The sequence below is a fragment of the Formica exsecta genome, unplaced genomic scaffold, assembly GCF_003651465.1.
Source record: "Formica exsecta isolate Colony F162 unplaced genomic scaffold, ASM365146v1 scaffold363, whole genome shotgun sequence".
NCBI classification, from domain to species: Eukaryota; Metazoa; Arthropoda; class Insecta; order Hymenoptera; family Formicidae; genus Formica; species Formica exsecta.
Window position 1 is genome coordinate 332,416 of NW_021850877.1, and position 16,422 is coordinate 348,837.

The following is a 16,422-nucleotide window of genomic DNA, read 5'->3' on the forward strand; positions in this document are numbered from 1 at the left end:
CACTTTAAACTGTGTCGTATTACTCTGCCCAGAGATGTTTACACTATCCGCTACAACGCTGACCTAAGAAGACAATAAAATTATGCAAATATAACGAGACGTTCAGCATAACAAGATCGAATAAGTGTGATAATCGACATACAAAGGTATATACCTCGCAGAATATCGTGAGTTTGTCATCCGGTAGCAGCCCGTTGGCCTCGTCCAGAAGAAAGTCTCTCCTGATGAATTTCTTAAAGCCCCAATCTTTACCCTGGACAAACCTATACGCACGTTGACTCTCTGCAAGGACAAATAAAAAAGATTAAGTTTGATAATTGTGGATATCTTATAATCGTGCTCCAACTAATCTTATTTCATCAAAAGTTAAAGATTGACTTTCGTCTCAAAAGAATTGTCACGAAGAAGATGAGCGAAAATCTTTAAAATACCCTGCATTGCATCCGTATATGTACACACCGGTGATACAGATTAATTGCGCATGTAACATTTGCCGACTTACCCATTGCTTTGGTTTCTTCTCTTTTGGCATTAAGAATAGAAAATTTAAACTTTGCTCTGACTTCGGATTTGTTGCACGAAACGAGAAGGAGATACAGTGACAGGTAGTCTTTGCTCTCCTCATCCAGGCCCTTAGGATTCACTCTCAGACACCTAGAAACCAATTATCGCATCAATTGACACGATTACTGCCGTTGCCGCTATATTTTATTCTTTTTCGATATCACAATGTTATACATTTTAAAATTTATCTCTCAGATTTTCTTTCAATTTGAAAATCGATTTGTGCGATTGGCAGTGTCGTGTTACTCTTAAGATTTCATTTTCAAATCTATTAATACGGTAATAAAAAATAACTTTCGTATTCTCATCGCTCATTTAGACTCACATTTCTTTAAAATTTCCAAGACTCTGTTCTACACAGAATGCGCTATCTCTCGCTATTACGCGATTTAACAACGTCGATCAATATCCATATTTGAATGCTACAGTATAGTATTATGTAAACAATGAAATTCATAATTTAAAGTTTTGCTATTATTTAAAGTACGCTTTATAAATTATCGACAGACTATTATTGCATATTTATATATTATACTTTGCACACGTTACTCGGACTTGTTCTCTCAGCGCTAAATGAATGTGTCAATATATGCAAACACTTCCGCTAATTGCCTAATCGCACGATTCAACACAAAACTCGATTGACACGCACAACCGCTTATCTCGCTTCGGTTCGTATGCAATGCAAAGAATCTTAAACAATTTTTTTTTTTTTGTTTCCTCGGATCCGTTCTCTTACGTGCGATTAAGTATGCCGAGTCTGTGACCGAGACACTGTGATCGATGATGATGATGATGATGATGCTCTTACCATTTCAACTTGTCGTTGGCCCCTGCGGAGAACGTGGACGACTTAAGCACCTCACCCATCTCTTCGCGGCAAAAACTGAAGTTATTTATCGTCCACATGTAGCTGAACTTAACCACCTTCACCTGTGCACATAAGACCTTCAAATGCGATACCACGTCAGAGTCTATCCCGTGGAAGCTAGCTTAATCTAACTACGCTAAAAAGGCTACGCAAACACCCGTTCACGGCTGTCGTCTCGTGGGCGTTTGCTCTTATAGTTTACAAAATCAATCTATTTCTTTCGGTTCCTGCATAGGAGATAGAGAACTATGTAATTAAATATTTGCGATAGAAGATACAACGTAACAAATTTCCATAACTCCTTAGAACAGCTTTGGATGAAATAATCGGCGAGGATCGGTCTTCTTCAGACGCGAGGGATAAATTTTTCTTTAGCAAAAATAAAAAAATTTTATTCTTTATTTCAATAAGTTTCAATATCGTGATAACTTCTTTGTACTTGGTCAGTGGTGTTAGTTAAACTGCACAGTGGCAGTTGAACTCTTAGAAGTGAGACACATCCGGCGATTATGAATTATCAGCACGACATAGTAAACGCCCTATCGCCGTAGTTAAATCACATTGCAGCTATCTAATCATGTTTACGAGTTGTCTGCGTTTCACGTATATTCAATTAATATTCCTTTATACCAGCGTAAAAAAAAAAAAAAATGAATATCATCGCGATGTAAGTCTCTATTCGTCGAAATTATGTTCGTTAGATTTCGAAAGGAGCTTCGTGTCGGTTGTAAACGAATATTAGTCTTTATTATATGTTAATGCCGAGCCCGTGAAAAGCTCTTCGCAGAACAAAATTCTTTCGAATCGAAATCGGCCTTGAAGATGAAGTACTACAAGTACCAGCGGTAGCGCAGAGGATAATAGGGGGCACGGGGGGGGGGGGGTTCCAGGGTCGAATTGAATGCTCGGCCCGCTTACGCAATTCTCTTAAAGTATACACGGACGGATTTAACGGTAGAGGCGTGACTTTAGTTATTTCGAAGGACCAGCATTTTTTTCTTTCCGCCTGCCTTTGTCGATAACGGTTTCGACGCATATGTGTGACCGCTTTTTTTTTTTTGTCGCCCCGCGGGAGTTCGCATTAATATGCATCGACATCGCAGACGCGGATTGGGACTAATCGGATCGGGTTCTCACCTCTCTTCGTCTTCACGTCGTGCGATCGGCACGTTAGTGCGAAGAAACGTTAAGTGAAAAATTAAGTTGCTCATAAATTTCGAGACTTCGTTTGCTTAGGTGAAGTCGTTTAAATGTATGGTAGATAAAATTATCGGGTTTTGCGCAGAGAATTTTTAAAACGAACAATCGCAGAAGCAAGACGCAGAAACGAAGGTAGGGAAGGAACTCGACACAAGAAGGTCGAGTCCCCGGAAGAAGTCAATGATCTTTGACGTCAGCGTTGTGTGTACGACCTTGGCGAACGAACGGTAGCCCGCGGCCAAATCTATTCGTCTAGTATTGCTTAATGGTGAACTTTGCGTAGGTTTCTTATCGGCTATCTATGGTAACTATCGCGGTGTGCATCGTGAGCTCTCAATACATACACGATGAGTGAGATACGATATTTTATTATGTTCTCCAGAAGGATAAAATCTCTTTTCGAGAATTCCAACCGATAAGAATTTTAAAAAAGTACGAACAAAGAAAGTAAAAGAAGTTCTTTTTCATACAAAGTCACAATAAAAAGAGAATATACGATTTAATTAAATGGCTTTGAAAAAACAACTGGTTGTCATCATGTATTAAATCTAATTCTATTTCAATTAATGTCAGAGATTAAGTGCGTAAAAATCTGACAATTGTTGAGAAAATAATGAAAAATAGCAAGAATTTAGTTGTATCATTAAAGGAGGATTTGAAGTAGATCGAAACATTTGATATTCTTATGACTTTGGTTATTAAAATTAAAAAGATACCTACATGATGTAAAAAAATATAAGTAAAAATTAAATTTTGTGTACATTAAAATTATATTTATATACCAAAAATTCAAAAGACTCTCAAGATTTACATAATTGATGGTGAAGATAGAAATTCAATTATAGCGATTATAGCGATTACAAAGTCAACTCTAAATGGAAACTCACAAGTTTTATCGGTAAAACTTTTCTACCGCGAAATAGAGTACAATATAACGCCGTGTTGGGTTTAGATTGTTACGGCGAAATGTTTTAAAAATTTATACTTTCGGCAAATGCACAGGTTCACGATGAGCCACGATGAATGACACGAGTGATTCGAGTCGCACAAGAATCTCTCTGCTTGTCTTCTATTATCCGTAGGAAAGGGACAAAGGAAAGCGTGAGAAATGTCCGCGAGATAAACTACACCTCCGCTCTCAACAGTCTAAGTGAAAGTTCTTTTCTCCTTTCAATAGTCGCTTTACAATCGTAAGCAAGATACATTATTCGAAGCTTTGTCTAATCTTTCCGCGAATTGATTTAATCATTCATAATATAAACTCCGATTACTCCTATATAGCTTTTCGACTGCTTAAAAGAATGATTAATTAAAATTTGAAAACGCACGTGCGCGATAAAAAGTAAAATTAAAATATTTAAAAAATGTCAAGCTTATTACTTCAAATTATCGTAAAACGCAAAGAATTCTTATTCTTCAAAAGTTTTGTTTAAGAGAACGTAGGACAGAGAGAGAGAGAGAGAAGGAATATTTTACTCTATCAGAAGAGAATACTTAATCGGCATTCTTGGATTGAGAGGCATTCGCGCGTCAAGAACTTGTATCCTCCGATTTTTTTCTCTTTGATCGCGAGCATATCGCGCATTTATTCACGATCGCCGGACGGGTGAGTTCGATGATCTTCGCCTCGTCGTTGACCTTCGCACATCGGAAGCTTAAGGTCGACATTCGCGTCGTCGAGAAGCAGGAAGGAGGTGGCTATCTCTCCCGTAAGAGTTCAACGCACGCTTGTACTGTAATCTCCTTCGTGGCTGGTTACTTCTTACGACGATTCGTTTGCCCGGCAGGAAGCAAAAAGGCAGAAGAGTCGTGCGACGCCTCGCTGTAGCGAGGATTGGAGGAGAATCCCAGATGAATCGAGCTTTTAAATAAATCGACTATGCCCGAAATATGTTTGTACTGCATTTTTGAAAAAAAACTTCCGGATTGCAATGGAAAGGATCATTTTTAGAGTCTAGCGATATCTATTTTTGCATATCAAATTTTCATTCTATATCAATGTCATACAATTTTATTTAGTATATATAAAACATCACTTTTTCATCGATTTATTTTAAGAGAAAATAATTGAGTGCAAGAGAAAAATAATTCGAAAACAGAAAGAGATTTTCTTCTTAATAAGATTCTTAATAATTATTTTAACATTATTATTTTCGCATATATAAACGAAATTTCAAGATTTCAAAATGATATAGAATTCTCTACTATTCGCATGATTTGCAGTGCATTTAGAAAAATGTTATTGTTGCGATCAATCTTTACTGCGTTTCCTGCGGGCGCGAATTAGTTGCGTTATGCTCGCAAAGCGGAAATTTTGAACCGGTGAAGGAGTACCATTTTCTTGGGTTAATTTCGTTTCCTACGACGTAATCCTACGCGTTGGTAACGTGCCAAGAGCTAGACTTCTTCGTTCATCGACTACGAATAATTCCCACTCGACGCGGACGTTTGCGTGTATGTATTGTTCCTTTTCCTACAGCTAACAGATGTACGTGACGACAAAACCAATAATGCAACTGTGATTCATATGGGAAATAATTGCTGCGACAATATAAAGGAAGAGGAATCTGCTGCTATTTCTCGCTTCATACCCAAAGTATAAATCCATAAAATCATAACATCATGAAAAAGTACCTTAATCTTTTTAAGTATAAAGATACATTTAATATGCTGACAACCAATCGCCTTTTTACAGGCATTTAATTAAATTAATTTCAATGAAGGACAACTGAAATTTCTTGAAAAAAAAATATAAAAAAGATGGTAAAAATGTGTGCGTTGTTTTTATCTCCTTTCTAATATATTCTTATATACATGGTACCCCAAAACCGTCGAATTTGCCTTTAAGGGCGGATTCTCTGGCCAATTAAAAGGATATTCGAAGGTTTTGGGATCATCCTGTATATTAAAATAATTACAAAAAATACTTAATTTATAAGTAAATAATTTATCTATCTAAATTAAATCTTTAGTCTCCAAGTTCCCTCATGACGTTCAAATCTGTCGCATCTCCTCTACCGGAGGAGTTCGGAGATTATCGGATTCTCCACAAGGCTCTTAAGAGGGCTCCAGACTACCCGACAAATTAATGAAGATTCCAGGTTATTTCGAGTTAAAATCGCGAAATCAAATTTGCACGAAGTGTTCGTAATTCTGTTTAACGAGCAAGCGGAACGTCTCGCGAAACTATCCGCTCGAGCCTCGCGAGCGGAAGCGACGTGTAAAAGCTTCGAGAAGAGAGGTCAGAGGAAGGGTTCATCGTCTCTCCCGGGTGTTCCGCGTAGCGAGTCGGCGCGGATCGCCGCCACCAGGTGGAGTGGCGAGGAGGAGGAGGCGACGGCGGAGGAGGCGACCCGGTCGACGCCCCTAGGAGTCGTTCAACCCGTTCGCCGCGGTTGCCGGCGATCGGCCTTGAATCACCCGTGCCCGTTTACGGGAGCGCCCGTGGAACGCGCGCGGGCCTCGAGAACCGAGCAGACCAACACCAAGCTCGGAAACTTCCGGTGGAACAGTCCTCCTGGACATGGTGCACGACCGCCGCGCCGAGGTAAACGATCGCTGCCCGCTCTGCTCCTCGCGCGCCGATCATCGCGAGTCGCGACGGAGATGAACGACCGCGAAAGAGGAGCGTCTTTACGAAAATAATTCCTAAAGGCCACGCGTTACTCGCCGCGTATTATTATGCAATGGTTCGTCGAATTTTATTTTTTTAATTTTTTGGGAGAATTTATCATACGAATATTTTCACACTAATGTACCTAATATCCAAATAAAGAATCTATTCAAATTACATTCCTCGTGTTTAATTTCAATCGGAATTCAATTTTATTTTTATCAAATCTGGCTCCAATATTGTCGCAAAGTCGCAATTTAAAAGCGAGAATTTTGGACTTTTTACAGAGAGAGAGAGAGAGAAGGAATATTTTACTCTATCAGAAGAGAATACTTAATCGGCATTCTTGGATTGAGAGGCATTCGCGCGTCAAGAACTTGTATCCTCCGATTTTTTTCTCTTTGATCGCGAGCATATCGCGCATTTATTCACGATCGCCGGACGGGTGAGTTCGATGATCTTCGCCTCGTCGTTGACCTTCGCACATCGGAAGCTTAAGGTCGACATTCGCGTCGTCGAGAAGCAGGAAGGAGGTGGCTATCTCTCCCGTAAGAGTTCAACGCACGCTTGTACTGTAATCTCCTTCGTGGCTGGTTACTTCTTACGACGATTCGTTTGCCCGGCAGGAAGCAAAAAGGCAGAAGAGTCGTGCGACGCCTCGCTGTAGCGAGGATTGGAGGAGAATCCCAGATGAATCGAGCTTTTAAATAAATCGACTATGCCCGAAATATGTTTGTACTGCATTTTTGAAAAAAAACTTCCGGATTGCAATGGAAAGGATCATTTTTAGAGTCTAGCGATATCTATTTTTGCATATCAAATTTTCATTCTATATCAATGTCATACAATTTTATTTAGTATATATAAAACATCACTTTTTCATCGATTTATTTTAAGAGAAAATAATTGAGTGCAAGAGAAAAATAATTCGAAAACAGAAAGAGATTTTCTTCTTAATAAGATTCTTAATAATTATTTTAACATTATTATTTTCGCATATATAAACGAAATTTCAAGATTTCAAAATGATATAGAATTCTCTACTATTCGCATGATTTGCAGTGCATTTAGAAAAATGTTATTGTTGCGATCAATCTTTACTGCGTTTCCTGCGGGCGCGAATTAGTTGCGTTATGCTCGCAAAGCGGAAATTTTGAACCGGTGAAGGAGTACCATTTTCTTGGGTTAATTTCGTTTCCTACGACGTAATCCTACGCGTTGGTAACGTGCCAAGAGCTAGACTTCTTCGTTCATCGACTACGAATAATTCCCACTCGACGCGGACGTTTGCGTGTATGTATTGTTCCTTTTCCTACAGCTAACAGATGTACGTGACGACAAAACCAATAATGCAACTGTGATTCATATGGGAAATAATTGCTGCGACAATATAAAGGAAGAGGAATCTGCTGCTATTTCTCGCTTCATACCCAAAGTATAAATCCATAAAATCATAACATCATGAAAAAGTACCTTAATCTTTTTAAGTATAAAGATACATTTAATATGCTGACAACCAATCGCCTTTTTACAGGCATTTAATTAAATTAATTTCAATGAAGGACAACTGAAATTTCTTGAAAAAAAAATATAAAAAAGATGGTAAAAATGTGTGCGTTGTTTTTATCTCCTTTCTAATATATTCTTATATACATGGTACCCCAAAACCGTCGAATTTGCCTTTAAGGGCGGATTCTCTGGCCAATTAAAAGGATATTCGAAGGTTTTGGGATCATCCTGTATATTAAAATAATTACAAAAAATACTTAATTTATAAGTAAATAATTTATCTATCTAAATTAAATCTTTAGTCTCCAAGTTCCCTCATGACGTTCAAATCTGTCGCATCTCCTCTACCGGAGGAGTTCGGAGATTATCGGATTCTCCACAAGGCTCTTAAGAGGGCTCCAGACTACCCGACAAATTAATGAAGATTCCAGGTTATTTCGAGTTAAAATCGCGAAATCAAATTTGCACGAAGTGTTCGTAATTCTGTTTAACGAGCAAGCGGAACGTCTCGCGAAACTATCCGCTCGAGCCTCGCGAGCGGAAGCGACGTGTAAAAGCTTCGAGAAGAGAGGTCAGAGGAAGGGTTCATCGTCTCTCCCGGGTGTTCCGCGTAGCGAGTCGGCGCGGATCGCCGCCACCAGGTGGAGTGGCGAGGAGGAGGAGGCGACGGCGGAGGAGGCGACCCGGTCGACGCCCCTAGGAGTCGTTCAACCCGTTCGCCGCGGTTGCCGGCGATCGGCCTTGAATCACCCGTGCCCGTTTACGGGAGCGCCCGTGGAACGCGCGCGGGCCTCGAGAACCGAGCAGACCAACACCAAGCTCGGAAACTTCCGGTGGAACAGTCCTCCTGGACATGGTGCACGACCGCCGCGCCGAGGTAAACGATCGCTGCCCGCTCTGCTCCTCGCGCGCCGATCATCGCGAGTCGCGACGGAGATGAACGACCGCGAAAGAGGAGCGTCTTTACGAAAATAATTCCTAAAGGCCACGCGTTACTCGCCGCGTATTATTATGCAATGGTTCGTCGAATTTTATTTTTTTAATTTTTTGGGAGAATTTATCATACGAATATTTTCACACTAATGTACCTAATATCCAAATAAAGAATCTATTCAAATTACATTCCTCGTGTTTAATTTCAATCGGAATTCAATTTTATTTTTATCAAATCTGGCTCCAATATTGTCGCAAAGTCGCAATTTAAAAGCGAGAATTTTGGACTTTTTATAATTTAAAATCATCAGTGACATTGAACAACAGAGAGAAATTAAATTTACACGTGCGAATAAAATCTCAAAATCTACAAAGGCTACACAACGTGTTAAATACCAAGGGTTTCAGATGACGATACAATCATTTCGCAACAATTAATCTCGAACTTAGAATACCAGCGATGATGTTCGAGGTTCGACTTTAAAAAGTTTAAACCTAAAATCTACGGGATCGTTCGCGCGAGGGAAAACGAGGTGCGAGGAGGTGTCGGCGCGCGATGTCGCAAATTTTTCGCGATACTCCCGAGGACGATCGTGACATTTGCAACGCGTTCACGCTCTTGTCCTCGCGCTTTATCGACGATGTGACCGATAAATCGCGGTGGCTGATAGCGCGGATCGCCGAGGCAGGTGATGACGCGATATTGCGGCGAAACTGCGGAGCCGCTGACGCGGCGAGAAATCGGTGTCGTGAATTACGAAAGTTAACTGGAGCACGGATTGACTTTCGATTTATGAGCGAGTGCCGATGCCGCGCCAACGTCCATTCCATCGATTCGCGCGAGTTTTACGTGGACGGTAAAATCGTAAAATTTAACAGTAGCCACGCGCGCCAGCTTCTTGCGAAATCCGCGCGAGAGAGAACGTAATAATGTTCGCATTCTATCGCGCGCGCTGTCGAAATTAGAACGGTGGAAGTTAAATATACGCACCGAAGGAAAACTGTCAGAGATTTTATTTACAGCCTGTGAATAAATATTTTTTTTTTTTTTTTTATTTCTGAGCATTTTCTCAACGATTAAATCTCTCAGTATCACATGTTGCATTGTGTATTGACGAAAACCGAGGAGAAAATTATTTCATATCGTAAAGATTCGCGAAGAAGAAAACGCGTGAAGCTTTTATCTATAATAATATTGAGTTTATAACGAGAGACTATATTTTCCTCATTATTATATTTATCACTACTATCTACGCGCTATATTATTATTACACATCAACTTTGTTATTTCATTTTCCAAATTTTATCTACCACTGTCAATGAACAATTGACCATTGTTGCGGATCTCCCCGAGTCTGGGAGGAAAGAGGTAGAGGCTCGCCCAGACTGATAATGAACCATGCAGCTATTTATCCAGCGTTCAGGGCGTCGACGTGGGCGCGTAATCGCGAATCGTAACTTCGTTACGATCGTTCGTATTCGGAACGAAACGGAAATGGAGAGGAAAAGGGACGGCCGAGCGAATTTCCAGCGAAAATCGCGGGACGTTTCCGCGACCGTGTCGGCCGCGGAGAGTTCCGAGGGGGAGGAGGCCGACGCGGAGAGTCAGCGCGACGGGAGATATCTAGTTGCAGGTCGTTCACATCGCGCGAGGGGGACGAGCGTGCAGTAAAAATAGAACGAGAGCGCCAAGGAGCGCCTTCTCTCACGCGCGTTCTCGACGACGACGCGATGATCCTCCACCGCGTCTCTCCAACGCAAATCTTCCCCCTCGCCCTCCCCGTCCCTCCCTTAATCCATACGGAGTATAGTAGACGAATCTGCCCGGAAAGCGAGAATTTTGGACTTTTTATAATTTAAAATCATTTAAAGTGTAAAATAATAAATTTCATTCGCTTATCGAAAATATTTCAAATTTAATTATAGAGAATTATATTTTCTATGTTTCCTAAAAAAAGATAAAAAAATCTATGTAGTTCTAACAATAAGTGGCTCGCCCAGACTGATAATGAACCATGCAGCTATTTATCCAGCGTTCAGGGCGTCGACGTGGGCGCGTAATCGCGAATCGTAACTTCGTTACGATCGTTCGTATTCGGAACGAAACGGAAATGGAGAGGAAAAGGGACGGCCGAGCGAATTTCCAGCGAAAATCGCGGGACGTTTCCGCGACCGTGTCGGCCGCGGAGAGTTCCGAGGGGGAGGAGGCCGACGCGGAGAGTCAGCGCGACGGGAGATATCTAGTTGCAGGTCGTTCACATCGCGCGAGGGGGACGAGCGTGCAGTAAAAATAGAACGAGAGCGCCAAGGAGCGCCTTCTCTCACGCGCGTTCTCGACGACGACGCGATGATCCTCCACCGCGTCTCTCCAACGCGAATCTTCCCCCTCGCCCTCCCCGTCCCTCCCTTAATCCATACGGAGTATAGTAGACGAATCTGCCCGGCGTTTATTAAACACGGATGGTTTGATATTAGTCGCAGAAGTCTTATCTCCAAATAGTCTTAAATCCAATATCTGCGAGAAGCATGACGTTTATGTGCTATAAAGCTTTCCACAAGTTCTTTATTTTCATACATTTTTTCAACGTATAATGTTTGTTTTAAAAAGTTTAAATTTAAAGTTATTTAGACAGTTTGGAGATAAATTTTTCAAGCTTACGCTCCGCAGTAAATTTAATTTTAAAATCACGTGGTATCTCTAAGAATTTCATGTGGAATCGCGTTATGTCTTTAGAAAAATCTAACGTCTAAGAATTCGGTCTAAAAACACCATCCCTAAAAACATGATTTACGCAAATAATTTCGCAGACATTAAGAAAATATCTAATGGGGATTTCTCTCTTAGACATTAAACGATCTTAAAATATTACCTTAATAAAATTAATTCTCTTAGTGTAAATTATTCTAAACTAAAATGGCGAGTACATGCGATGTAAGTGACATATTTCGTTTGAAATAAAATCCCGATCTTCTGCTCGCGTTCGTAATAAAACGCTTTAATCTCGTCTCTATTCATTTCCGCCTAAGTGAAACGAATTTCGGCGCCGGTGGATCGATCGCTTGGAATGGCGCGGGGGAGGACGATGAACCACCAACCAGCGAAACGTACCTGCGTGTAACACCAGTTCTCAGCCACGGGGGTGTTCACTTCCGGCGGTGGCGGGCTTGGGACGCGGCTCACCGCCATACTACTGCTGCTGTGCAAGTTCGAGCTGACCCGCGACGTCTGAGGCGCACAGTCGCTCACCGCAAGTCTGCAACAAGACAAGAAAGAACCGTCCAGTTAATTCGGGTGAACGGAGTCAGCGAGTTTTGAGTCATCATTCCGCCGTGTACATTCATTCGCTCGGAAAGTCGTTAATTGTGCCCGCGTTACATCACGAGAGAGGTCGTCGATCTCTCTATATTTCTGAACGATAGAACGGAACAAGGAGTTTATTGCAGAGCGTAATGTACGGCTCTTTATTTTCCAGATACATCTCGTAAATTTAAATTTAAATCTCGAAATGTAAAGCAGCATTGTATCAAGTATTTATCTAAAATTTGTCAACATTTTTTAAAATAAATACATAGAAATTATACAATGTTTATATTTTTATATTTGTCAGCTGTTCTATTTCCCATGTTGCTTTACTTGCTCTGACAATACATCGTCTCACGAATATCTTTATTAAGTGCTATTCTCGATTGCTATTAATTGAGCCACTTTTAATTGCATTTAATTAAGTGCTATTCTCGATTGCTATTAATTGAGCCACGAATCTCTATTCCTTGCAGGTGAAGTGAGGTCATCGACGGTCGATCGATCGCGCGAATCCCATATGGGAAGGGTAGAGGAGAAGGAGGAGGAACAACAGGGGAGAGGAGAGCGGGGCGCGAAGGAAGCGCAAGGATGGAAAAGGAAGAAGGGTATGCAGGACACGCGATGGTGCTCACGTGCGGTGCCAAGTACGGAACCGCTCCAAGAAGGCGAGTCAAGTACGTTAGCCTCGCAGGTTCATCGGACGCCGGCGGCGACCCGACCAACCAGGAAACAGAAACTAAATCGAGCAAACTCTCATCGTGTATCCGTCTCTCTCTCTCTCTCTCCGTGACGCGAACAGAGGATTACTTGTCTCGCGCCGAAAGTATCTTTTAACGAAATCGACTCACGGCGAAATAGCGAGCAACAAAGTAGTAGCGAGGAGAAAAGTAATGGAAATAAATCTCCTAGAATGCAGTAGAATTATTTTTGTCAAATTATGTACATATATAAATTATATACGTATGTGTGTGCGTGCATAATTTTTATATATTATCTATATATGTAATTATATATATGTAATAGAAAATTATTTGTATTCTATAATTTTATACAATAATTATATATATATATAATATATATGATACACAGATCGCCTTTAATAGATGGCTTCGAGACATCTTGAAAGCGCGTCAATATTTCCTTAATTAGGAATCAGAAAAGATGTATAAATAATTTTGAGATTATTACGATGATAATCGAAAGAATTCGCGCTCCGAAAATAATACAACGTTCAAACTACCGTGTGAGCAGCTGTTTCCTGTTTCTAAACTGAAAATTCGACGCGGGTATTCGGTGGGCGCGTTACCGTATTATTATATCGTTTATATCGCTTTTCTTTCTCCCTCGTTTTTTGCGCGAGGTACTTTCGTGCGGCAAATTTCTCCAGTTTCACGCGAGAGAAAAAGGAAAGAAAGAGAAGGATTGCATCGACTCGACTTTTGAGCGGCTCTTGTTTGGTCGTTTGTACGTTCGATACCCGTAACTTTCACTTCCATGCTTCTATATAACTCCCACGTCACTTTTGCGCTAGATACTGCCGGAGGCATTGCCAGATCGAGCGGGGGGAAGGGGGGGGGGGAGAATGGTTTATTCGGGGCAAAGAAAACGGCAGGTAAAAAAGGAGAGGGACACAAACGATTTTATCGTAACGCCGTCGCTCTGTTTTGTGAGAAAGCGATCGCGCTAGAAAGTATAAGCGGAACGACGAGACGTTTCCGTCGATGTGAAAGGACAGCGTCTCTCTCAGATGCGTATTATGTAGAATATATAAATCACAGAGAGGAGAGAAGGAGAAGGGATTGCCTATTTTAATAATTTTTATTTTACGAGAGAAGAAGATTAGAAACAGGAAAATGAAGAAATCCTTTCGGAAATCTTGTGTCGGGAAGAAAAATTAGAGATATAAATATCGTGATAAATATATAAATATTTCAAATTTAACTAATTAAAAAATAAAGCAAATACGCTATATATAAATATTATTATAATTGAAGGAGAAAAAATATTATCTTTTTAGTATATTACTTCAATGTTAAATGTAAAAGATTGAAATTCACATAATTGATACGAAGATGTCATCCGTTTATGACCTGCCTGATTTTAGAAACGACGAGGATCAAATCTAGAAGGATGCAGGAATGGACCCTAGGTCGGTATTTCTTTGTGAAGCGATCGAGATATTCGCTCCGGCTTATGTAGGCGTGGCCCTCGAGAGTTCAGGGGAAAGTAGAACGGAGCCCCGACACAAGCTCACCGGTGAAAACGAGGAAGTTGGGTGAAAACCGTCGTCTATAGTACGTCGAAATCACGTAATTACAGTGCCTGAGAGTCCGACACCGCGGGTAGCCTCTTGCCAAATCGCCTTGCGACTCGCGACTCTTGTATCTCGGATAGAGATTTCTATCTTCTATAGCTGTTTATAAAAAAAAAAAAAAAAAAAATGCCACCATTTATTTCTCCAAAGGGCTCTTCGGCGAAACCGCGTCCGAAAGTTATTTTCACATTCACCGCAACAATATTCTCAATTTAATTCCACGTAATTTGTCAATCGTCCGTCAAGTTATCTCGTTTATATTTTCACTTCCCCGATCAAAACACGCGTCATTATCTTCGTCCGTCAAAGATTTCGCAAAAAAAAAAAAAAAAAAAATATCGCCGAGTGGCACGTGTTTTTCAGCTGCCTTCGGATTTCACGCTTCTCCGACGGCGTGTAATTGAGAACCGAGAATTGCTATGTAATTGTCGATAAGGACGACACGAAGGTTATGACGTGATACAGCATTGCAGCAACGGATGAGATTGCGTTCCCGACGAAGATACGTTTGTTTTTTTTTCCGCATGTGAACGTGTAACGCAACGTGATGTTTCACTCGCAATTCCCTCATTTTTTCTCGCTCGTCACGATTGAATTTAAATCCCCCGTCGCACATAATTAGACGCGTTTATTTCCATATCCGATTCTCATCCAATCGTTTCGTAAGACCGGTAACAATTAACATTCGTTAACGCTGACGCGCGACACGCGCGGCTACGACGCTCGCGGAAAAAGCGATAGAAAAAGGAAGTCTCAGTGTCAAGATCGGAAGGTCGCGGAGGCGACCGAGTGCAACGCCGAGTTGCACGAGGCTAAAAATATCCCTCTGCTTTTACGATTATCGCGATTACGGCGGCGTCGTCGTCGATGCATCGGGCACAATCGCGATAACAATACGCGACAGACGGACGGAGCAAAAAAGAAAAAACAACTTTGTCTCGGCGTTTTGTCATTGTATGCGTGGCCGAGAACCGAAATGTTCAAAGAACAATAATTTCATCATAAAAAGATCGATTATTTCGTTCGACATCGATCGTGATATCTCGATTTTAGAAAAGATATGAGATAATTTACCGATAGAAATTATTAATAAATCGACGTGGTTGACGTTTCGATATTGAAAAAGTGGCATCTTATTATGGTATTAAGGAGAAAATTTTATTTCTGAAGGCGATGCTTCTTCTGCAGACACGTGGCTATATATGCACGCTAGGACCTTGATGTATTGACAACGATAATATGCAGCCTTGACGCTGTTACACAACTTATTTGACATTCCCTGCCATTACGTGCCGCATTACTTTTCCTCCAATTCTATACATATCGTGTATTATTTCAGTCTTTATAACTTGTCTTTCTATTATCTCATCCATTACATATTCTATCCCATACACCTATTCCATACACGTTACAGAAAAGTATTTTAACATTAACATATTGACACCAAAGACACCAACGGATATTTTATTATCAATTAATTATTAACTGATAGTGATTGATAGAAAAATAATTATCAGAATAATTAAGATTTTATAAATTGTCAGAGAATTAAATATAGAAAAACTTCGTAAAATATAAAATATAAACATGGGAGAACATATCTACGTATTTTAACTTTGTCGTCTCTTTAAAAATCTGTAAAATATCCCAATTTTTCTTTTCGCGTTGCCCTAATCCTGCATTAAAAACAAAACTCTCGATCGCCCTAAACTAAGGAGACGTTCGGCGAGAGGAGGCGGGGAATCGAACAAGCCGACCGTCGTCGGTCGGTCGATTTTCGCAGGAAAGTCAGTAGACGAGACGAGACGCGACGGAGAAGAGGGGCGAAGTCAAGGCTGACGCTCTGCTTGGCGTAAGCCGGAGTGTGTGATAAGACAAAGGCTGACTCTCTTCAAGGGCGTCACAAGCAAACGCACGCGCGCGCGACTCGCCTTCGCGTCTTGCACGCGCCGCAACTTGTCGCTCCGGCGAGGACAAGCGTTCCCTCGCGAGGAACGGCGAGGAAGATGCGCGCCGGTTGGTTCAGATTCTCGGGAACCAGTCCAACTGAGCCTCGGACCAAACGAGCGGTAAACAGCCCGTGAGAGAATCACGGATGCTGTGACGCGAAGAGC

At 41.1% G+C, this 16,422-nt stretch overlaps 1 protein-coding gene across 1 annotated transcript in view; it reads right to left on the bottom strand.

The window, feature by feature from the left end:
- LOC115239088 (speckle-type POZ protein) overlaps window positions 1-16,422 on the bottom strand; it is a 31,225-nt gene that overhangs the window by 5,531 nt on the left and 9,272 nt on the right. The window contains exons 2-6 of the mRNA XM_029813433.1: window positions 11,800-11,944; window positions 1,376-1,497; window positions 503-654; window positions 155-282; window positions 2-63 (exon numbers count right to left, since the gene is read on the bottom strand). Coding sequence (XP_029669293.1) covers window positions 2-63; window positions 155-282; window positions 503-654; window positions 1,376-1,497; window positions 11,800-11,944 — 609 coding nt within the window. The remainder of the gene's footprint in view (window position 1; window positions 64-154; window positions 283-502; window positions 655-1,375; window positions 1,498-11,799; window positions 11,945-16,422) is intronic.